General features: G+C 34.4%; 3 protein-coding genes across 3 annotated transcripts; 2 read left to right on the top strand and 1 right to left on the bottom strand.

The window, feature by feature from the left end:
• Positions 1–95: 95 nt before the first annotated feature.
• On the top strand, positions 96–942 carry LOC132278338 (non-specific lipid-transfer protein-like). The gene is made up of 2 exons (XM_059780130.1): positions 96–177; positions 602–942. The coding sequence occupies exons 1-2, from the start codon at positions 96–98 to the stop codon at positions 940–942; spliced, it is 423 nt and encodes a 140-aa protein (XP_059636113.1).
• Positions 943–1936: 994 nt separating this feature from the next.
• LOC132276776 (cyclic nucleotide-gated ion channel 1-like) lies at positions 1937–11681 on the bottom strand. Its single transcript, XM_059778380.1, has 8 exons — positions 9835–11681; positions 9383–9595; positions 6773–7065; positions 5165–5280; positions 4693–4703; positions 4152–4376; positions 3587–3981; positions 1937–3184 (listed from the first exon to the last, which is right to left on the bottom strand). Exons 1-8 carry the CDS (start codon positions 10216–10218, stop codon positions 2929–2931), a joined length of 1893 nt encoding a protein of 630 aa, XP_059634363.1. The 5' UTR covers positions 10219–11681; the 3' UTR covers positions 1937–2928.
• A 1970-nt stretch (positions 11682–13651) lies between these two features.
• LOC132276775 (long chain acyl-CoA synthetase 5-like) lies at positions 13652–24085 on the top strand. The gene is made up of 19 exons (XM_059778379.1): positions 13652–14663; positions 15477–15540; positions 15655–15744; positions 16245–16301; positions 16674–16722; positions 17606–17682; positions 17842–17881; positions 17962–18056; positions 18604–18771; positions 18971–19081; positions 19163–19250; positions 19724–19790; positions 20260–20335; positions 20437–20554; positions 22439–22684; positions 22780–22919; positions 23002–23184; positions 23308–23427; positions 23727–24085. Exons 2-19 carry the CDS (start codon positions 15508–15510, stop codon positions 23760–23762), a joined length of 1794 nt encoding a protein of 597 aa, XP_059634362.1. The 5' UTR covers positions 13652–14663; positions 15477–15507; the 3' UTR covers positions 23763–24085.
• Positions 24086–24142: the final 57 nt, after the last annotated feature.

Raw genomic sequence — 24142 nt, 5'->3', positions numbered from 1 at the left:
GTATATTGTCCATTTAATGATCCTTGCGCTACTTGTGGCATATTATGTTACTGATGCTTCATAGTTACCATGGATGTGTAATGGTTACATGGGTGATGACGAGGGATGATTGCCATCAAACTCTGGTTCGTTCTTGCCAGAATGGCATTCTGTCTGCTGAACTCACTGTGCTTGGAGGTATTTTTAAACTCCGAGGACACATTTCAAGTGGGTTTTTGCTCCATAGTGAGCGACTGCAAATAGGAAGAAAGTCATTTTCATTAGGTGCTCGGCCATGGGTTGTCTCAAAAACCTGCCCGGGTTTGTTGTGAACACATACCCGCAAACAAGGCCAACTATAGGGAGATCAACCACACACGAAACGTATGAGTTCATTTATCAACTGATGAGATCAAAATTGCCCACAATTTGAAACATGAATGTTTGGCAGTCGTAGAAGCAACAACCTGCATAAATTTCGAAGTCATGATACTTGTGTGGTAGTAACAACTAGCTAGAGATACTGAACTAATATTACAACGCCTATATAAGTACACTCCCCCTCCTCCACAAAGAACAACTCAAATCCACATCTGATATTTGGAAATCCTACTAATTACAGCAAAGATGAGTCCTCGTCCACTATGGTCCGTGGTCACTATTCTCTTACTAGTTTCAAGGTCAGCCATGAGTGCACCTTCATGTGCAGTGGTTAGCACAACATTGGCCCCGTGCCTTACTTACCTGCAGGGTAGTGACCCATCCGATGCTTGCTGTGCAGGCATTAAGAGTTTGAGTGCCACTGCAAAAACCAAAGATGATCGTGTAGCCATTTGCAACTGTGGAAAGGTAGCTCTGTCTAAGCTCAAATATGATCCTAGTCGCATCCCTCCTCTTCCCAAAAAATGCGGAGTCAATCTTTCTCTGCCTCCAATTGACAGTCACACTGACTGTTCCAAGTAACTTCTCACCCCCCTCTCTCTCTCTCTCTATATATATACACACACACACACACACACACACACACACACACTGATCTCTCTCTGTCTCATGAAATACAGATAACCATGTTTGCTCATGCATGCAGGATTGCAATGGCAGATATGGTCCTAATTAATTAACAGCTAGAATCCCAGCCGTCACAGATTGTCCAGAAGAATTACTTATATGATATGAATGAGTTATATATAGCGACACAATAATTGGTCGATTAATAAAGCATCATTATGTATCTGTAAGGAAAGATGTTATTGGACAATAAATTAATAATGCGATGTAGCCACCAAGGTAAATTGAATTACTAGCTACATTTTTCTATGAATCTCCCTCTCTCTACATCTATGGTGCAATATAAGAAATTTTAATAAAAAATATTCTTGTGCAGTGATCTTGGCCGACGATCACAATCATGTATATGAGACCATAATATGAAAATTGTAGGAGAAATTGCAGGAGATCCTTAGTCTTGTGAAAGAGGTCTTCTTCTCTGCCTTACGTTTTCAAGTCTAATGGGAAGGACCACAGTGAATGAGTATAACTGTACAAGGACTAAGACAATTATTTATGGATTGCATAGTATATATATATACACATATACTATGCAATCCATAAATAATTGTCATTAAAAGGCCCCACTACCCCATACTTACTAGAAAACCTCCATATCATATCCATGCGCCATCAGAGACTGTAATTCATTTTTCACAAACCATTGAAACCAAAGCATAATGAATGATTATTATTTTTATTGTTTGGTTTTTCCTGAATCATAATGACTATGTTGACTCACATATTTTATACAAATTCTTATATTCTCCCACTTAGAGTGCATTATTCATTAATTTTTTGAGTTTTGACTTTTTTCTCATCAAATAAAACTTTAAGCACCCAATCATGCAAATTAATCCATACATCGCAAGTCCATATAACATGCCTACACTTTTACAGACAAGCAATATATATAGTTTGACTATGTGTTGAATGGAAATTATATCTCAAACACAAGCTGCAGAGAAAATTTAAATATTATTATAAATGTGTAAACCAAATTTACAGTATATTTTTAGGGAAAAATATCCGGAAAACAAAAGGAATCCTATAAAAAAGCATGCCAATTTGGCAATATTTCTAAAAATCACAAAAAAAAAAAAAAAAAAATAATAATAATAAAAAAGAAGCTAATCACTAAAATAAGATAATTACTAAAAATTAGCTAAAGCTAGGTACAATTCAACCTAATACTGAAAAATGCAGAAACGGAGCCCTAAAAGATGAACTTGGCTGAGAAAGGAGTGTATTTCACAAGTGAAGCTTCTTGTTATTGACAGTCAAACCTCTGTGAATCGAACTGGACTTGTAAAACCACTCTGAAAAATGTCAGTCCCTTTATTTAGCCATTCGGCAGTCCAAACAGCCTCCATATTCATCGACACCCCGTTCTACGTTGATTATGCTCTTTATCTCCGTGTGTACTTGGGTAGCACCTTTTGCTGCTTTTGAATGAACTTAATCATCAAAAAATTAAAAATAAAATATAACTTATTGCCATTCAGTTCTATCCAGACACACACCTCCAGTTTGATTGATAATGACATTGATATAAAGAATCCTTAATAATGGTATGTCAGCAATTGACCTTATGTGTTGATAATTAGAGTTTGTTACCAGTCATGAAAGATTTGGATAGCTGCCATTTTCATCATATGAATTTCAATACGAGTATTAATAATGCTATTTTAAAAGAAAAATATATTATAAAAGCCAAATAATGTTTCTGTTACAGCTATATCAACCATACTTCTAATCAAATGTTAAAGTTAAAAGTATAAGCCATACACAAAAACCTCTTGAACTGAGTTATACGAAGCAGAATATTTTCTAAAAATCAGAAGAAAATCCACACCTCATTCACAATCTCTGGTGGTTAGCTCAGCTGGCCTCGTGAAACAGTTAAACTGGTAATCTTGGTGGTGATTTGGCTAAGCGTGCATGATCCCTCCGCAGGGCTCCAAGTGCTCTGGTGGTAAATTTTGACATATGAAGGCCAACATCAAAGCTTGTAGAGGTGCCAGCATCTTTTGCCAATGCGATCTGAAGTTTATTTTCTCCGTCACGCACACATTTGTCAAGCTTCATCCGCCTATATCGGCGCCAAGATGACTGGATAAAACAGGCTGCCCATGTTCTCCACTGTTGTGAGTAGAACCTAGAATCATGATTAGCGCAATAGAAATGTTATGACCCCAAACAATAGTCACTAAACATCTTGGGATAGTTTTTTTTTTTTTTTTTTTTTGCCCTAGTTTTTTTCTTTTTTTTTTTTTAATAGGCAAGGGCGTGCACACACATGCAGCCACTATTGCCTTAATAGGTACTTGAACTCTCAACCTCTCATATGAGGAGATGAGGATATACAGTGTTAGTTAAAGTATTTGTGGTGCATTACACAATTATTAAAAAAAAAAAAATACGAAGAAGAAGAATAAGAGAAGAAAAGGGAATTGAATCATTACTTCCACCATAAAAGACTGCCACAAAGTGAAAAACTAGGCAAAATGTATTGTACTATTACCTACCACATTCCAAAAAGCCTGGTGGTACTACTTGCCTGAAAGTGTGCTGGAGTTGTTTGCTGTGAAGACACCGGTACTGGGTGGCCACAAATTTTAGGTCGTCAGGCATTAGAGCAAAAGCTTCAACATCAGTCACAGCTTGTACTGTTCTGGTTGAGGTGGCAAGACTGGCTGAATAGTGGGGAGCCAAAGCCCATGTAAGAAGCTCTTCTCCACAGAAATCACCAGCCATAAGATAAACTTTGTTGAAAAATCCAGTTCGCCCACCATCAGTGCTTGCACTCGATAGTTTGCCACTCATCACAAAGAGCATCTCATCAACGGGATCCCCTTCACGTACTATGAGGCTGTTCTCTGTATAAAGAACTGGCTTGAGACGATCATATATTTCATCCAACAATTGTTCATCCATTTTGTCGAACATTGGAACCTAGCAAACTTATGATAGAACCTTCTAGATGAGTCCCATACAAAAACTTCTAGTTGAGAAATGCGGAGAGAGACATATTAATGCTTGCACAAGGAATGCAGATGAAGATGCATTCATGCATGCGCATTGAGAACACTATAGAATGTGGGGAAATTTAGGAATGCACGTACTCTCCCGATTAAATCCCTGCAAAGATGGCGCTTTATGTCCCTTCTGATGTCCTTAGGAAAGCTGCAAACCAAAGACTCTTCATCAACAACTCTGCTTCTATCCCATTTGTACTCTTCATACCGCCTAATCCGCTTCCTCATCTTCTCAGGGAGCATGCGGTAGGCCATCCACCGCTCTGAATCTCTCCTTTTTACTCTCATCTCTTCCATCCTAGCAGTTATAGGCTGCGGATGCATATACTTCTACAGTGGCACAAAAACAAGAATATTTGAAATTTAGGTCATAATAGCAGCAAAGAGCTAGCGTCATGTGAGTAAGACGGTGTGCTTTGTTAAAGGACACAAGCATGCATGTTCAGCTGCAGGAATTAGGAGGTGCGTGTGTTGTGTTAGTGATATTTTAATAAAATAAAATGCTAAACTTTATTATTCTGATTTTAATTACTGTTTCATGTTGTTTTTAATTTAGAAATTATACCTCTTATTAGTTATTACTGTTACATTCTTGAGCAACTACTATAAGAAGAGGACTCTTCTATACTTGTATATATACTTTTGCTCTCTAAGTTCCATTTCGTTCTTTTCATATATTTCTATTTCACATATTTCACTACCTTATATACGTTTTTGGACAACTTGACACAAGACGAGTACACCCTGTATCTCTTTGGGCGAGCACAAATATGATCAGTAGTGGATATGATTTGTATCTTAAAGATATATCCTGTACTCCCATTTTATTTGTAATTTGATGATAGTGTCGTCCACATTATTCATGCTAAAATGTAAATTTCCCAACATATTATTAGAAATTATTTTCTGTATATGTTAAAATGTGAAATTATTAAAAAAAAAAATTAACAATTATGTACTAAATGTCTTAGCACTGACAATCTAAATTGATGTATAAAACCAAAATTCTGTACTGTGGTATATGCATACTAGTGTAAGATATCATATGCTTAATGCAACATCTAATCGCCAAGAGTATGGAATAAGAATGGTGTACGTACTTTCCTGCATATTGCTAATGAGCATCGCAAATAAAACCAATCCAAGGATGGAAATGAAGACAGCAAAGAGAATCTCTCCAATGAATGAGCTTGTTTTGAGGTTTTGTCCAAGAGAACTGAAGAAGATAAAAGTGATATCTTTTTAGCAAACACTTGCTTACAAAGTCTTGGAATAGGTATGAACCTTGTAAAATTAATTCCAGATCATTATCTCTGAAAAAAAAAACTAGTATGAGATGCATCTCGCTACCAGAAACTTGACATTTTCAGGAGCAGAATGAAGAAGAATGACCTGCTTACATGCCATTTAGACACATAACTAGGGGTGCAATTCTGGCAGGTTGAGGGGTCAACCCAGTCTCAACTTAAAGTATCAAACCTTCAAACAAAGTCCAACTCAACCCGGCCTTCAATTCAAGATTCATAGCCCGAACCCAACCCACACTTCAATTTTTGAACTCTAGTTGAGCTTGGGTTAGAAAAATCTGAAAATCGGGTTGATCTTTGGTTAGTCTAAGGTTTGGTTACTCTATTCATTAAAAATCCAAAAAAAAAAAAAAAAAAAAAAAAAAAGAATTTCAATATATAAAAGTATGTAAACATATTCTCGAGAAATTTATTTTCCAAAAGATTAATATTTATTTAAAGATTAAAAAAGATTAAAAAAAAAAAAAAAAAAGAATTTGAAAGAAAAATGGTTGACCACAATATAAATACATATAATGCAGTAAAAATTATAAATGTATGGAAGTCAGGTTAATATTTGGGTATAGGTTGCTTATGCATCAACCTAGGTCAATCCTAATTAACGTCAGATTAAAAATTTTCAGCCAAAACTCAATCCTAATTGCAAATAGCTGTCCAGATCCCTTAAAATCAAATTGTACTCGAGTTGGGTTCGTGTTAACATTCCCAAGTTACACCCCTACAAATTTCCTTTCAATTTTCTAAGAGGTTGTTATGGAATTGAAATCTAGTAAAGCAAGCACAACATATTAGCTCATGGGATGTAGGGGAAGTTGGGAACCACCATCAAATAATAAATATTAAATAGAAAATTTGCAGTTAAAAAGCTCTAATAAGAAAAATGTAATGTGATATTTTCACCTTATTTTTGTACTATTATACTCCATATGATTTTTTTTAATAAATGAAATGACAAAATTAGCCCTCAAAAATAAGTGCAATGGTACCTTTGAGATCACTCTGAAATGTGAGTGTTCCTGAAGGACAAAGAAATTGTTTCACTTCTTTACCTTTTGAAGATATATTAGATATATAAAGAGAGTAATGAGAATTTTGTGTAAGATGGAATTTGTCCCATCTTTACCTTTTGAATAAAATAAAATATTTAATAGTAATAATAAATATATATATATATATATATATATCTTTTGTATTAATTAAATAATATCATATAAGAAACAAAAACAAAATTATAGAGAAATTTTAAGTACATTTAATACTAAATACAGATGTATAGATAAGAACAATACTTGCCTACGATTAAGAATACTGAAGAGAGCATCTGATAAAATCTAATAGAAAGAGAAAAACTGTAATACTAGCATAGATCAAAACTCAGAGGATCACAAATGCACAACAGACCTTAGATTTCGGAGACCCCACCAAAAGCAGTAAAAGAATTTCCGTGGAAAATTTCTCCATTCCACCACACGAGACTGAAGAGCCTCAAGGAATATCCCAAAGTCAAAGTCCGTTTCATCTTTTATTTCATTTGATTCAAGAGGGGGGCAAGAAACATTTAGAAATGCATGGTCTTCTATACGGTGTTCTCCGCAGTACAAATAGTCGTAGCTAAATTCATGTCTATCACATGCAATGCGCCAGCAACTATATTCTCGTTGTATACTGATCAAGTACCATAAAGCTCCAAGTCCCTGGTACATGAGAGTCATTTTATTGTCAGAACAATACATATGGTGTATGAATTCCTTCTGCATGCGATCAAAAAACTTTTTGATCTTTTGCATTGCTATAATGGAGCTACCAAGTTGTGGTTCCAAAAATATATACAACTTGTTCAACGCAAAGGCTTGTAATCCGTACCTACAAAAATTTTAAAATAATTTTTTAAAACATTGGAGGGTCAAATAAATGATTTTTTTTTTTTTTTTGGATGGTAAAGCAAACACACACACTTTTTTGCCCACGCCCAGGCTCGAACCCCTCCCCTCCTCTTTGAAGATGGGGAGGTTATACCATTGGGCCAAAGGCCCTTTGGTACAAATAAATGATTTTGATTATAGTCATTTGATACTTACTCACCTTCCAAAGTAGAAGGTCGAGGATTCAAGACAAAGTGAGTGTGTGAGTTTCTTGTCAGAATAAAATAAATAAATATAAGTGATTTTGGAATTTTAAATTATATGAGTTGAAATCCTAACTAGGAATATAGTGTACTAAAAACCAAACATAGTCAAAAGTCTACTAGCATAACATGTACAGCAAATCCTTGCACTGCGAAATGGTCTCCTCCAGAGTGGATGTTTACAATGAATATTGATGCAGCTTTTAACATGTCCAACAAAGAATGCAGTGGTGGTCTCATTCTTAGGGATGACAGGGGTAGTCCAGTGAGGATTGCTCCCTGATCTTTCAGAATATTAAGTCTGTATTCTTGGCTGAGACATTCGTCGTGAGGGAAGGAATTAAGCTCCTCAGAAGGTGGGGATATTCTGAAGTTATTGTTGAAGGTGATTGTAAAGGTCTTGTGGCCCTGTCCCTAGTTGATGATCTTTCTGCTGTGGTTATAAATGATATCAAAGCTCTGGTGAGCAGTGGGAGAGAGATGTTCATCCTCCAGTGGGCTCCTAGAGCATGTAATGGTGTGGCTCATGAGATAGGTAAATGGGCTATCAATTGTAAAAGGGCTGACTTTAAGTGGTAGGTGTGACCTCTGGCTGCAGCATCTTATTCATGTTGATCTTTCTGTTTTGTCTTAGTTTTTGCTTTGTATTGTCAGGATAAAAAAAATACTCTCAATAAATAATTTTAGGTTTCATTGGATATAATTGCTTGCAGAGAATTGAGATGATAGGAGCATCTTTAGACCGCTTAAGAAAAGACCACGAAAAGCCAGACAAGTTGATCTTCCATTACATTTTTGTATATAATTGTAACTTAATCTACTAGATTGATAATTGAATTATTATCTCACTTTATATATAAAAGTTTTTAACTCCATCTTGATCGCAGTAATCTGTTTAAAGTAAGTAGATAAGCATGTAAAGATCATACAGTGAATTTTTATTTAATTTCTTATACATTTCTAAATCCTCTTATTTCTTACTCTTTTACATTCTTTAAAACTCTCTTACTTTGTAGTACTTTTACATCATTTCACCATCATATTTATTTCATGAAGAATTTTTTTCCCTTTGATCTGTCCAAAAGTTTCATTAATTCTCAAGTTCCTGGATTCAGGAGCTATACTTGACCAAGCAAGAATCTTCTTACGTTTGTGTTCAATCCTATATTTATTTACAGATTTCAAGTCGGGTCCTGCCTTTTGGTTCTAACAAAAGTTTAGATCAAAACCAAACTCAAAAGCAATAATTGTATGCTAGCTAATTCATTAAATATAAATTGGTTGGCTAGTTGTTATACAGTCGACTTCAAGTGCAAAATAACATATCAACAATAAAGAAGAGAGAAAAATGGAAAACTACAAATTAGAATCAAACAAGCATGAAAACATGGGCTGAATTTTGAGAGTAGTCATTTTGTACAAAAAGTAAGAATGAGCTGAGTCCACCTTTCCCACCTCCTCAATTGACCAGGACCACATTGAGTAATGATCCTTTATGTTGCTAGAGAAAGTTTTCTACTGTACCATTGTATCCATATCTTACTTTTCTAAAAGGTCAACTATCGCAACTCATTCAATCTCAAATATAATGTATATTCAATTTTCTATTATTCAATTGTCTTATAGAATTTAGGTTTTCCACATCCTTTGTCCAACAACCTTATTTGTGCCAAAACCTGAAAAATCATGTGTGCGCATATACATAGATATAGGACTTATACACAAGTACACCTAAAATGGCTAAAAATAAAAATAAAATGGAGGATAGTCAATATCGCATATAACTGAGAACAAACAAACCTATAAAGACATTGTGGATACTTCGTTTAATGAGCATGTGATTTATTGAAAGTGTCAAGAATAAGAGATGGATCAATGGAACTTACGTGACCAGCTAGGATAAAGAGAAAGAGACTGAAAGCAGTTCCAGCCCATGCTACTTCAGTAAATATGCCAGAAGTTCTTGTCACTTCTTTATATAGTGGATAGATCCGGTAAAGTCTTGTTATGATTTGTAAGAGAAAGACAATTTCCATCCAATTCATTGAGATCAGTGGAATAGGGATCTTTCTTATGGGGGTCATGGCTAAAACACCCACCTGAACAGAGATATAACACAACCTAATGAATTATCAATTTTCCAGGGGGGAAAAAAGATATAACACAACCTAATGAGTTATCAATTTTTAAGAAGTGTTTTGATGAAACAAATATATTTACTGTTACCTAAAAAATTACATATATATATATTCATCAAAATTTGTGTGTTGTATGAAAGGTGCATAAAGACCATACTGTATGATAGAACGACAAAACTATATACAAGAAAGTTGTATACCTGTGGAAAGGGAAGAATTGATAAAACGTCAATGATGAAGTAGGAAGACAAGTATCTTTTTGCTATAGCATAAGAATCATGAATTAGATCACCCCTTCCAAATACTCGAGAATAAGGGGCTATGAACCCAGTACGAAATTGGAAGAGAATATGGAGCAAGTACAATATGTCGATGAATGAACGAAGAACACAAGCAGTGATATTCAATTTCTTGTCCAAATCAAGGCACTTCTCTTTGCCATTAATCACAGGTATATAAAAGAACAACGGATCCAAGAGCACTGCAACCACACAATAGAGTACAAATATTTTATTCCACTTCTGAAGAAATGACCCCTCGGGGTCAAGAATTTTCCTCTGATGTAAGCTTAATATTTTCTTCATTTTCTTGCTCAATTCTGTATCTTTATCAAACTTCCTTTAAATACTCCCAGCTACTAAACTCTCCAATAGGTCTATTTTCCTCGGATAAAGTCCACCCTTGTGGTAAAGTTCCCACTAAACTTACAAAATCACATGAACTTCAATCTAAATACCTGAATTAAACAGTTAATAAGGAATTAGCAAAAAAACAAAGCTCAGTGGAAAAGTGTCTGCTGGTTAAATATGAATGTTCATCATCACCTACTGCATTGGAATATTCTATAAATGGCAGATCACAGGAAGATAGGAAACCATAAGCCACCATACAATTTTATTCCCAAAGTAGTGTTGCTACATTCTTTTTCAACGCGGGGTTGACGCTTTAAAAAAGAACAGAAAGCCGGTCATCTATTCTTTATACTTTTGTGGGATCCTTTGCTTCCACCAAATCATCCATATTCCTGAATATGTATGAACAGGACATGGGAACCAGCTACTTCACTATCAATGGTGAATTTCTATGTAAAGTAGCTGAATTTCACTAGTGTAATGTTATGAAATTCACATGTAAGCAAATAGTAACTTTACAACAACTAAATTCACCATTGAACACCATTATAATACCAAAATTCACTATTCATGGGATGAACTTCACCCGCCATTATAATAGTAAAGCGTGACTAGAGATATTTTGATCTCGAAAAATAAGAAAACACCCCGCGCAAAACGACACGGTTTTGCACTGAGTTTTAAAAGAAGATTATAGCAGGCGTTTAAGTTATTTTGCGACCCTTCTGCTTTTCCTCTTCCCCAGGTCAACAAAATTAGGGTTTTCAGAGCATTAGTTGAATTGAACCCTATACCCAACTTTTGTTGTAGCGTGACCCTTCTTCAATCCACCAAAAACTTCCTCATCTATCCCCAAATGTCCAATCAAATCCTCTTTCTCTATACACCCTTCATCACCAGAGCAAAACTCTCAAATTTTCATCAACCAAAGAGACCTAAAATGACCCAATGGCTATGAAATCTGAAGTTAATATCTGAAAAGAAAGCAACGTTGTCTCTTCCGATTTCAACCCAATATCGCCCTTCTTCAATCCACTGAAAACATCTCCATCAATCCCACAATTTCGAATCAAATCCTCTCTCTTTACTACACCCTTTGATCAGTAGCCAAGCCCTCGAATTCTCATCAACAAAACAGAGACCCAAAATCACTACGAACTCATCGTCGAAGTCAACACCAAAAACTACATTTCAAAAGAGAGACTGTAACAAAACCCATACCCATCTTCATCTTCATCTTCTTCTAATTCTCTTATCAAATCACCCACTTTGTCTACTCTTCATCGGACAGAGAACGAGAAGATACTGTTAACATTGCCAAACGTCAGTTTATTTTGGTTAAAAAAAAAAAAGAAAAAGGATCAGATACTTTTAAAAAACCAAAAACAAAAATTAGAGCAATAAGACGTCGTTTTGCTCCAGATTATCTTTTACGGAGTATTTTTTTTAAAGGATTAGAAAAATATTTAATAACTTATAGTAATGTGTAATTCTTGATATAGGTTCTATATCTTTCAATATAAATTTTTTTTTTTTTTAAAGTAAATAAATAAGAGAAGATCACATGTGAATAAAAATTCATAATGTATGCATATAAAATTATGGGTCCACAATTTGTGTACACAATTTAAGATATGAATGTTTCAGAGTCCAAGAAGCAACAACCACATCAATTACGGACGAACTGAACGAAAATTATGTGGTAGTAGTAACAACTAGCTAAAGAAACTGAACTATTACAATGCCTATATATACTCTCTCCCTCATCCACGAGGAACAACTTAATTTCTATATATACAATGCCTATATATACTCTCTCCCTCATCTGATTTTTTGAAGTCCTACTAATTAGAACGAGGATGAGTACACTTGTGCTATGGTCTGTGGTCAAAGATGATCGCCTAACCATTTTAAGATCAACAAAGTTTATCGTGCTTTCTCTTTGTGTTTGTGTGTAAAAATTAAAATTAATCTATATATTTGCACTTAGATATCACTGGGATAAAATTTTAAATTTCAGTTTGATTTTAACTCGAACATTGTCAATTGAAAAACTATTGAGTTGAGGTGGAGTGATTCATTCAGCCCAAGTTGCACCTTCTTCAACTGCAATAAGGGCGGAGGGAGGAGTGGGTGAAGGTGGGCTTCAGTCCAAACAAAAAAAAATATTTTTTTTACTATTCTACTTTTAGTCCAGCTTGAAAAAAAAAAAAAATAAAAAAATTAGTAATATCAGCCCATCCCTAAATTAGCCCAATCTAGAATTAGTATACCTCATTTAGAAATCATAGATCCGCCCTTGAACGACAACATAATTTATCATTTGCTTTGCAAGTCTAAGGTTTGGGTTTCAAGTACTCGATTGTTGACTTACCTGGCCTAGGTGGAGAGTTCCGTGCCTTCCGAATTTCCCGAGTTAATTAAAAAAAAAAAAAAAACATAATTTATCATTTTCTATTTATATATCATGATATCAACCATATGTAGCTGCGTTCGTAAATGTGTTTTCATCAGTTTTATGTGGTTGGTGATTGGTTAATAGCGTTGATCAAATCACAACCTAACTTCAAAATCAAATCTATGTATTACACTAAAACGTCAACCACTTAACCTAATATTTATATGAACAACAGCACGTTATAGCCTCCACGTAATTAATTACCTTTCCATGCATATAACACAGCACTCTAGTACTAGTCAATATGGTCTTACCCAAATTTGGCTACCAAATGCCTCCAAACTTTTGAAAATGATCATATATATATATATTCCCAAGTTACTGGCTTTTAATTCAAATTTCTTCAAATATTGAAGACGTACACCACCAGTAGTCTACTCTAGACATCCAAAATTGTTGTTAATTACAGAGCAAATTAATGGCACAAAAGAAGTTTGTGGTTGAGATAGAGAAGGCAAAAGAAGCAACTGATGGAAGGCCATCAGTTGGACCAGTTTATAGAAATGTATTAGCAAAAGATGGATTCCGTCCACCCGCTAAAGGAATTCAGAGCTGCTGGGATATTTTCCGGTGAGATTATTATTATTATTATTATTATTATTTTTAATTCTTCGATTTATATTTTGAATTTGAACAATACTTCTCTATTCATAAACTTGCTTTAATTAGACTATATTAATAGTTTTGGTATCAGTTGAACCCTTAGATGATGTTATTTCATATTTATTTATTTTTTAATTTTATAAAAAGACACATGATCAATGTGTGATGATGATACATAAGTTACAAAGGGGAGGTTCTGACCAAAGGGCCAAGACAAGTATATAGTGTTTACATGCAAAGAAGACTTTATACAATTTATATGTAATTATATATTAATATAACTTTTTATAATATTAATAATAAATGAGAAAAAAACTAGAGGAATATGACAACAATTAGTTAACCCATTTAATGTTAAATCAGTTAACATATTTTAACTCGGTCCAATTATATCATAAGTTTCATAACACATCAACGATAAGGGATAGATTTTCTCTTGCATAAAAGGAGACAAATGTTTTTCATATTTTTATAAATGATTGTCGTCTCTTATTTAGTATGATTTCTTTCCCAAAAAAAAAAAAAAAATTTGTAATATAAAATTATTCTTTTATTTAATTATCCAAATACATTTAAAATTTTCTTATTATGAGTTCAATTTTTTTGTTAATTGAATAAATAGTTAATCTATTTTTAAAAGTGAAAGGTGAGAGTTCAAATTTAGGATTTAGAGCTTCTTGCAAATGAAAAAAAAAAAAAAAAAAAAAATTTTCCATTATTAAAAAAAAAAATCTACGTAATATTTTTTTTAGATGTATAAGAAACTTATTCAAATACTTTTACAAATAAAATACAAATAGTAATATTTTAATGAATTGTTTTCGAGTGCTGAAATAATTAAAATTCTAAACTCACAATTTAATGCTCATTAGTTTAATTGTTTTCTATATTTTTGAAGTCGGTTTTATAACCGTAGCCGAAACCTTGGACTTTTTCTTTTCGTCCTCCCAAACCTTGGACTGAAGTTTGCAAATTTCGCTGATTATACTCTGTCCCACTGAGATCAGGCCCACTCTCTTTGCCGCGATTACCCATCGACACCGCCTATTGGCAACAACGGTTTTCCTGTGCTAGAAAATTTCGTGTTTTTTCCAGGAAAGTGAAAAGGCCACTGTTTGGTTCTATGGAAAGAACGAGAACGGAGAAAACAAAATTATACTAGAAATGGATTCAATTATTTACTCATATTCGAAAATTTTCTTTACTTTGCTTTCATTCTTTGCAATGGCGGAGCGGCCGGTAAATTCTTCCATTAATCGCGGTTTTAATGGAAATCGCACTGATGCATTAGACTGCTTTACTTATTTCTGGTTGTTTCAGATACATCTCATCAGAGGTATATGTAAATCATGATGCAGTTCAAGATTCCACACACAAGATACATATCTGCTTATATACATTATATTTCTGTGTGTGTGTACAATGTGTGTCTCTATGTGTTTTACTTATTTTTGTTTATTACATGCTATATTGCACTTGTATCAAATATATAAATTAAAATCTGATTACTCTTGTTGCTCATTTGCGATGTATTCTTAGGCTTCCTTAGGATAAGTAGGACGAGGGGAAAAAAAATGAAGAAAAAGAAAAAGAAAAGAAAGTTTAGGCTAATCTTAAAGAATCAATCAGTGAATGAGTTTATGGAAGTACGTTGGCATTATATCAATTTGTTCAGCACTCTGTTTATAGATCCAGACTCCAACTTTCAGTTCTAGGGTTAATTTAATAATAGAATTAAGGACTTCCAACAGTTACTTCATCGAATTGGTGTTCGGATCAAATTCGAGAAAATTGATAAAAATGTTTTTAGAAAAAGCTATCATTATACCATTATGTTTGTTATATTACATTCACTTCACTAGATTTGAGGAATTTTTTAGGTTAAAAAGGTCCAAGAGCACCAATGAATGTAAAAGTAAAATTACCTCTAGAGCAGTGATTGTGTTGAACTTCTTCAAATGTTGTTGTGGAGAAGTTGTAAATGCTTTTAGAGAAATCAAGAGTTTCTAACCAGTCCAAGTACTTTAAATTTCCCTTGAAACAACAAAACCTTAGCTGCAATTTGCTACATGAATTTTGGATGTACCTAGGTGAAGTTTTCATGTTCATGACAGCTATTTAAAGTGGTACCTTTACATCCTTGTTACAGCACGTCTGCGGAGAAATATCATAGTAACCCAATGCTTGGTGAGCGCGAGATTGTGAATGGAAAGGTCGGGTGCCAGTCCTTCTGCTTTCTCTTGATTGTTCGAATATTCATGTCCTCCTCTTTTCCTATAGCATACATTGACTTACCGAAAATGATTCTTGTTTTTATTTCTTTGCAGGCAAGTAAATATGTGTGGTTAACATACAAGGAAGTATATGATGTAGTTTTAAAGGTTGGAGCTTCCATCCGCAGTTGTGGCGTTAAGCAGGTAAATTTTTGGAATAGTCACATTCAGCTGTTACGTTCACAACTTCAAGAAATGCAGCTGTTAGTTAGGTGAATGTGATGACCATAGGTTCTGGCCAAATTTAAGCTTGGGCATATATTATGCATACATTAAGCCTATAACACTCTACGGTAGCTTAACTTATATAGAGTTCACTCTACATACCTTTAGGCCTTTACTGCTTTGGTTCCAATCTTTGTATGCTACCTATTCAGACTATGCTTTCTTTTCCGGACTGAATTTCCTGCTTCCAATAGTTGGTTCATAAATATCAATTTAGTAAATTTGGGTTTAGCTCTGTATAAGTTTCCAGCTGTTTAGTAGGATGACATAAATTGGTCCGTTGTATTAATTCTTGTGGCAAATATCTATTTTAATTGGTCTAAACGTAATTTCGACATGCAGTTTTAAGCGAAATTATGTTCGAGTGTGATATTATCTATAACTAAACACTAACTTTGCTATTAACTGCTCATATCCAGGGGGAACGATGTGGAATCTATGGTGCCAATTGCTCGAAATGGATAGTAAGTATGCAGGTAATTACCAAGATATTTTCCATGACTTAATTTCTGTTCCAAAGTACAGTGTTGTGGCCTAGTATATTTCCTTCTTCAGTTTTCCCTTTTGTTTATCGGGAACTAGTATGGAATGTGGCAATATATCTTCTATAAGTGCAGAATGGCAGAACAACAAAATGGAAATATTGTAATCTCCATTGAGTTTGGAATTGTAGATCTTAGTAGTCCATAGATGACGCATTATATAAAAACATTTTTGTGATATTCCTCGTAATTAGGGGAACTATTTTGTCAATTAGGTCTGAATGCAATTTGTTCAGTTAAATTATCAATACCGTACATTTTCTTCTTCCAAATAATTAAATGCCAAATGCTTTGACATTTCTGCAGGCCTGCAATGCTCATGGACTTCACTGTGTTCCTTTATATGACACTCTAGGTACTCTCTCTCTCTCAATTAGCGCATAAGGGGCTAATTAATCATCAAGGAATGTTTTTTTTACAGTGTAGGCTTAAAACTTTTAATGAGGACATAAATATCAAGGACATGGACAAGGTGTTAGTGATCTGAATAATGATTGTCATGTTGCTGCTTCTATGAAAAAAAATAAACAAATAAATAGATATATAAGGGCCTAAATAGAGATGTTCAATGGCATAGATAAGATGTATCAAATCTGGAATTATGTGATTTCTACATAAATCGTGGTGTTTCCGGTACATAAAGATTATTGAAGCATTAAATTGGGTTTGGTAAAATTGGGGTAACATGGAGGAAACCCTTTCCATTCCACCTCAATCTGTCATGGATACTCAAAATTCACCAGCATAACCATGACGGATCAGGGCTGAGCAGGACAGGTAGCACACGAGGGTCTAATATGGATATCTTATGTAACATGTTATGCACAGTTAATCACTGATATATGTAGTAACCATGCCATTTAGTGTATGACGTCATATGCTTTGATTAAAAGTCGCACACTGTGAATAATTTTAATAAATGAACATAAAGCTATGAAAATTTATAAATAAACTCCTTGATACAGCCTATGATATACTACATTAGATCATATGACTGTTAACTATATAAATTGGTATAATTACTATAAGAGCCATTTACGACTGATCACCTTTCAAGAAAACGTTACCATGCGAGTTATCATGTAAGATTTGCTTAGTCTTGTAGAGTAAAAGTTTGGGTTCAAAGTTCAAACATTCTTTTTAACCCACCCTACTGTAATTTCTTTACCATGAGCCTAGGCTCAGGCACAAAACATGAAAATTGTGAAAGTTTAACCAATTTATTTTGATGGTCCTAGGTGCTGGTGCAGTGGAATATATCATTTGTCATGCAGAGATTTCAATTGCCTTTGTCGAAGAAACTAAGATTCCTGAGGTATGTAGCACTAATGTTGGCACTAGATTCTATTTGTTGGTCCAAAACGTTTTGGCATTTCATCTTCTTTTGCTTCTTGGTTCTTTTTATTGTTACTTTTTCTTGCTTTCAAGTTCTTTTCAAGAACTGACTTTGTTATTATAATTATTTTATTTTCAGGTGTTGAAAACATTTCCTACTACTGGAAAATACTTGAAAAGTAAGTTGCCTTTTCTCAGCTTTTGATGTGCTTAATACAAGAAGCACCATAAATTATTAATGTTTCACTCTGTTATATAGCTCTTGTGAGCTTTGGCATGGCTACAGCAGAACAAAAGGAGATGGCCCAAAATTTTGGGTTGGCAATATATTCTTGGGTTGAATTTTTGCAGCTGGTATGCTACTTCCTTTGAACTGTTAATATCTTCACGTCATTTGTTTTTATAAAATGAAAAACCTTTCCTCATGTAAATTCCTTTTGCTTTTTATTACTAATGTCTAATGATACTTGTTCAGTTTGCTTTGCTGTGATCACTTGACATGTGATGAGGAAGTAGTATATTACTATTGAGTGATTATAAAATTTGTACTTAAATGGTTAAAGCCACTAAAACCAGATTGATGGAAAACAGGGTGGTGAGCTTGGAGCCCTTTATTCCCTGAAACTTTGAAAGCTTGAAAACATCTCATGACCCATATCTAACCCTAAACTGTAGAAGAATTAATGTATTTAGTGATGGGAGATATTGAATAATTTCTACTCAATTGTATTTATAGTTGTTTTCATAAATCCGAAGTTCTTAACACACCTGTCTCTGCATTTCTTTCCCGAATCATACAATCATTCTTATTGGCGTTGGTAAGACAGATGGTGTTCCTTTGCTGGCTTTAATACTTTTAGATAGTTTATAATTCCATTTTGTGGGTGATATTCGCTTGCAGGGAATGAATGAACTATTTGACCTCCCAATAAAGAAGAAAAGTGATATATGTACAATAATGTATACAAGTGGAACAACTGGTGACCCAAAGGGAGTAATGATCTCTAACGAGAACATCCTTTCTATCATATTTGGAGTAGATCATCATCTAGAGAGTATGAATGAAGAGGTAAACTTAAAGTCATTCCAAGTTACTTATAATTTGTTTTATCATTAAGAAAAAATTTACTTTTTGTGTGTGATTGGTATCGTTTTGAAAGTCGGAGCAAAGCTGAGTTATTGATATCATATTTTTCACGTGTTCTAGTTTATGTGATATATCTCTCTTTCCAATGCTTTGTTTGTTCATTCCTACTCTCATTGTACAGTTCAGTGAGCAGGATGTATACTTGTCGTATCTTCCTTTAGCACATATATTTGATCGGGTGATTGAGGAATTGTTCATTTACTCTGGTGCCTCAATAGGATTTTGGCGTGGGGTAAGTTATAAGTGACAACAGAAAATTCTTATTGTCCTTGTGAACGGTACAATGTAATATCTATCACCAACTGCTCTTCAGGACATTAAACTATTGATTGAGGACATCAAAGAGCTAAAGCCAACTGTGTTTTGTGCTGTTCCACGTGTGTTAGACAGGATTTATTCAGGTAAAATGTTACAAATATGATACACCTTCACAATGCTATAGTTTAAAAGGATGACATTGCGTTCTACATGCAGCTCAAGTGTGGTCTTTTATAGGTGTTGAGACTCACCTTGCAATTGCTCTGACCTAAAAAAGATCCAGACTGTAGCCCCAAGCATTTGATTTACATTCCTATTTGCGAACTTATCCTTGATATCCTAATTTCTTCTTTCACTTCAAAGGAAATCATTTAGTTTGTTAATTTCTGGCCGAGAATTTCTTTAGGGAACTTATATTAATGGATCCAAAGCAATTTACTGAACATGGGTGAGAATAACAGTTTTTCTTTCCTCTCATTCCATAGCAATTTCCCAAGTGAATGTCTGAGAAGTTTCTGTTTCTTATCCAAGTACAACTAACCTGAGTGAATGTAGGTAAAATATTTTTTTATTCCAACAAATAGATGTATAATTGTCTAACTACTTATACTTTCAGGTTTGAAAGAGAAGATTTCTTCTGGAGGTTTCCTCAAGCATACATTAGTTAAGATTGCATACTCCTAGTAAGTGCTATTTAATTCTATTAATGTAAGGAACTAGTCTTCTATTATTATTATTTTTTAAAAAGACAGCTCTCTTTGACACCTCAGCTTTATTTACCCAAGTTCAGCTTTTCCACCAAGATTTCTTAGGTTTTAACATTTGAAACTTGTTATTTTCTATGTTGTTTTTTTTTTTTTCTTTTAAGGTTGTTATCTTCCTCAGTATCTGCGTAGACCACGGATGTTTTTTCTTACCTTTAAATGTTTTACCCGCATTTCAAAATGTATGCTACATTAGGCCTTCATCACTAACTCTATTTGCCTTACGAATCCAGTCATATAAATATACAGTCATTAATGTCATTGCCGAGTTATTTGGGATAATTATGTGTATTTAATGCTTCAAAATTTGCAGCACACAGCACTTATATAGAATAAAGCTTTGTTATTGCGTTAATATCTTATGTGTCAATCTAACACTTATTTGCAGCAAACTATACAACATGAGTAAAGGTTATAAACATGCAGATGCAGCTCCTGTTTTTGACAAAATTGTTTTCAGTAAGGTAGTGCAAGTAATACATGGTGCAACTTCTCTACAATTCTGTCGGCCAGTGGCCTCAACCGAAATCTAATCTCCCTTAAGTTATGGTGATTATGAATTCAGGTGAAGGAAGGTCTAGGAGGAAATGTGCGTCTCATTTTATCTGGAGCAGCGCCTCTTTCTACCTGTGTGGAAACCTTTCTACGGGTGGTGGCATGTGCTCATGTTCTACAAGGATATGGTATGTAGACCTTTGACCTTAATATCTGCCGGTTATGTGCCACTTTAATTTTCATGATTTAATGGCTGATATCTGCTACCATAGTTGTTAGAAATAGCTTTTCATTGACGATCATTAAAGCCGCTTGCTAACTCATTCCCTGGTTCTAGAATGCCCTTCTCTCTTCATTTATATTTTCTGGTTTTTTTATCACCCTTATTAGGGTAGTATCTATCAGAAGTTTGATACATTCTTTTTCTGAAGAAAATGATTTTTTGTAATGTTATTACAGTTAAATTTGTTGTAGTATGTCATAGTGGAAATTCTCTGTACATAGAAAACTACCATTTTTCTGGGTTTCTGTATGAATTATTGGTATGAATAATTTGATCCTTGTAATTTTTCTCCATTCTTACCAGGGGTAATAGTTAGGACTGAAACCTGTTTGACCAAGAGGCATTAGTTGACAGACCAATAGACACAAGTGATTCTCCCTAATATGCCCTTAAAAGCTATTCCTGTTGGAGGTGCAACTTGGACAGACCAACCCGAGCCCAGCCCGAATTTTCACAGGCTTGGATAACCATTTTTACAATTATGGTTGGGCTTGGATTGGATTGAAGTGTTAGCAACTTGAACCTGAACCCGAATTTTAATTTTATTTTTAGATATATATTAAATTTAAGGGATAATTACATATAAATGGAGTCAAAGTTTCATATTTACTTAGAGACTGAGTCAAAATTTCATATTTCTCTAAAATGGATTGCTGAGGTGGCACATGGTTTTTTACTGTTTAGAAAATTATGGTGCCTAAAATGCCCTTCCCTAACAAAAAAGTAGTACCTTCAGTTCAAAAAAGTAGTACCTTCGGAGAAAAAGTAGTACCTTCGCGGGTGTTTAAAAAATATGGTACCTGGACGCCAAAAAGTAGTACCTTCAGTTCAAAAAAGTAGTACCTTTGAAGAAAAAGTAGTACCTTCGCGGAAGGGTATTTTAGGCACCACAATTTCTAAATAGTAAAAAACCATGTGCCACCTCAGCAATCCATTTTAGAGAAATATGGAACTTTGATTCAGCCTCTAAGTAAATATGAAACTTTGACTCCATTTATATGTAATTTTTCCTAAATTTAAATACATTATATATTTTTCAAATTATGATCACCTTTTTCTTTTCAACTTCTTTTGTTTAAATTTTATTTATTGTATACTAACACTTTGGAGAATTAATTACCTAAGAATTTTTTTGTAATTTTCTAAAAATTTACATCAAAATTTTTTTTTAAAATATGTTTAGTAGTAATCTAATTCAAAACCAACTCGTAATCAACTCAATTTTTAGCCTGATTTCTGTAACTGAGCTCAACTCAAAAATAAAAATTTGAGCGCGGATTTCTCTATACACACACGCACGTGTGTAATAATGCAAGGTTCTTTATTTGTCAAAATTGAATTGTTGTAATAAACTGTTCCAGTTTGACTAAATTAGATAAAGGTTCTTTATTTGTCAAAATTGAATTGTTGTAATAAACTGTTCCAGTTTGACTAAATTAGATACCACCGACCTGCCAACCGAGGGCTCGGGCAACCTCTTCCTAACCCCTGAGGTTGGGTTCAACCTGAGCTTGGGCAGCATTGCTCATAGCCCAAGTTGGGCTAGTGTTGACCCTTCAACCCGCCGGAGCTGCACCCCTAATTAGTTTTATATTGGAAGAGGAAAACTAGAGATCAACTTTCGGCAATGTTTTGTCCATCAATTTTATATATATATCATTCCACCTATGGCCTTCTGGTATTTAATTCATATATACTAAGTTTCTAGCCCATTGTGTAAGCGAACATGTATATGGTGTAAAGTCTATAACCTCTGTACAGATGACTAATTTCATTAGACATTATGTAGGTCTCACAGAAACCTGTGCTGGATCATTTGTTGCACAACCAAATGAACTAGCAATGATTGGTACTGTTGGGCCTCCACTGCCAAACGCGGATGTATGCCTGGAATCTGTTCCTGAAATGGGTTATGATGCCCTTGCAAGCACCCCTCGTGGAGAAATATGTATACGGGGTAACAGCCTGTTCTCAGGATATTATAAACGCGAAGACCTCACAAAAGAGGTGATTGTTGACGGATGGTTCCACACAGGTATGTCCATATCAGTTTTTATACTTCTGTTATGCGCTGATCCATTATTTAGCTCGTCTCATTTAGAATGTATACTCATAACAAACTTACCCCAGGGGACATTGGTGAGTGGCAACCAGACGGAAGCATGAAAATTATTGACCGCAAGAAAAACATTTTCAAGCTTTCTCAGGGAGAATATGTCTCAGTTGAGAATCTGGAGAACATTTATTCCCTTGTTTCTGGTATTGACTCGGTAAGAATCAATCCTTGTAAATAACTGGAAATGTGCTTTGCATTTCAATGCTTTAAAAAATGCATATGCATTCTTATTTCAGATATGGATATATGGCAACAGCTTTGCGTCTTATCTTGTTGCTGTTGTCAACCCCAATAAGCAAGCTCTTGAATGTTGGGCTGAAGAGAATGGAGTGGCTGGGGAATTTAACAGCATATGTGAAAGTCCCAAGGCAAAAGCATACATTCTTGGAGAACTTACAAAGATTGCTAAAGAACAAAAGGTTTTGTTTCTTTCTCTTAATACGGTTCTACATGATGATGATATATGGAGATTAAATGGTTTGCTGAAGCTCAACAGCTGTGAGAAATCGTGGTTTACTAACTAAATTTATTTCTCTTGGCAGTTAAAGGGTTTTGAATTTGTTAAAGCTGTCCACCTCGAACCCATACCGTTTGACATGGAGCGTGGCCTTCTCACCCCAACATTCAAGAAAAAGAGGGCCCAATTTCTCAACTACTATCAGGTTTGCTCCTACTCTCATCTCAAATTTATTTGAAAAATGCTTCCATTCCCATGCATGCCACTTATTGGAAAATCCTCTGTAGGTAGTTTCAGATTTATTTGAGACAAATTTTTTGTGTAGCGTTCAACAAGTCTAAATCTTCTTTCTCATCACCACATTATAAGATTTTAGTATTTCACTTTTGGCGATCCTGGTTTTAGTTTCCATCTTACACCTCAAAAAAAAAAAAAAAAAAAAAAAAACAAAGGTTTTCTTATATATGCTTGAATTTGACATGGACTAAATTTTGTACGTTGCAGAATGTTGTCGACGTTATGTACAAGAGCACAAAATAAACTTGATGATACTGAAGGCCACACATTGCTGGAGTGTTTATTTTGTTGGACCCTAAAAGGTCTCTTATACCAATACCATAATCAGTGGTTTTGTTTTGATATTTCATGAACCTCATGTGGTGGGTGAGTATATGTAAACTATTGATTTGTTGGATGGAAAAATATAACTACAAAAGTGGGAGTCCCTTTTGCAAGAAGTTATTGAAATGTCATTTTGTGAGTAATTTAGGTGTCCTTAATGTCATTCTGGTGGGCTACACTCGTGTGTAGTTGCGTTTCACTTCGTGCTGATTTTGAATGGATTTTATAAGGAAATAAAGATTATAAAAGCCAGTATTATATTAATTGTTATTTCTATTTTTTTGCTGGTTTTTACTTCC

Source organism: Cornus florida, unplaced genomic scaffold (genome assembly GCF_030987335.1).
Source record: "Cornus florida cultivar Cherokee Brave unplaced genomic scaffold, ASM3098733v1 CherokeeBrave_3.0.0_Hap2_Chr10, whole genome shotgun sequence".
Classification (NCBI taxonomy): Eukaryota; Viridiplantae; Streptophyta; class Magnoliopsida; order Cornales; family Cornaceae; genus Cornus; species Cornus florida.
Note: the sequence above shows the minus strand (reverse complement) of the source record. Positions and strands in the feature narration are given on the sequence as shown.

Excerpts from the sequence above, each read along its gene's own strand:
- LOC132278338 (XM_059780130.1), top strand. The coding sequence starts at position 96 with ATGACGAGGGATGATTGCCATCAAACTCTGGTTCGTTCTTGCCAGAAT. Across the intron at positions 178-601 it reads TGAACTCACTGTGCTTGGAG|CAAAGATGAGTCCTCGTCCA; the intron begins GTATTTTTAAAC and ends TACTAATTACAG.
- LOC132276776 (XM_059778380.1), bottom strand. The coding sequence starts at position 10,218 with ATGAAGAAAATATTAAGCTTACATCAGAGGAAAATTCTTGACCCCGAG. Across the intron at positions 9,596-9,834 it reads CAATTCTTCCCTTTCCACAG|GTGGGTGTTTTAGCCATGAC; the intron begins GTATACAACTTT and ends ATCTCTGTTCAG. Across the intron at positions 7,066-9,382 it reads TCTTTATCCTAGCTGGTCAC|GGACTTGGAGCTTTATGGTA; the intron begins GTAAGTTCCATT and ends CTCATGTACCAG.
- LOC132276775 (XM_059778379.1), top strand. The coding sequence starts at position 15,508 with ATGCTTGGTGAGCGCGAGATTGTGAATGGAAAG. Across the intron at positions 16,302-16,673 it reads AATGGATAGTAAGTATGCAG|GCCTGCAATGCTCATGGACT; the intron begins GTAATTACCAAG and ends ACATTTCTGCAG. Across the intron at positions 16,723-17,605 it reads TCCTTTATATGACACTCTAG|GTGCTGGTGCAGTGGAATAT; the intron begins GTACTCTCTCTC and ends TGATGGTCCTAG.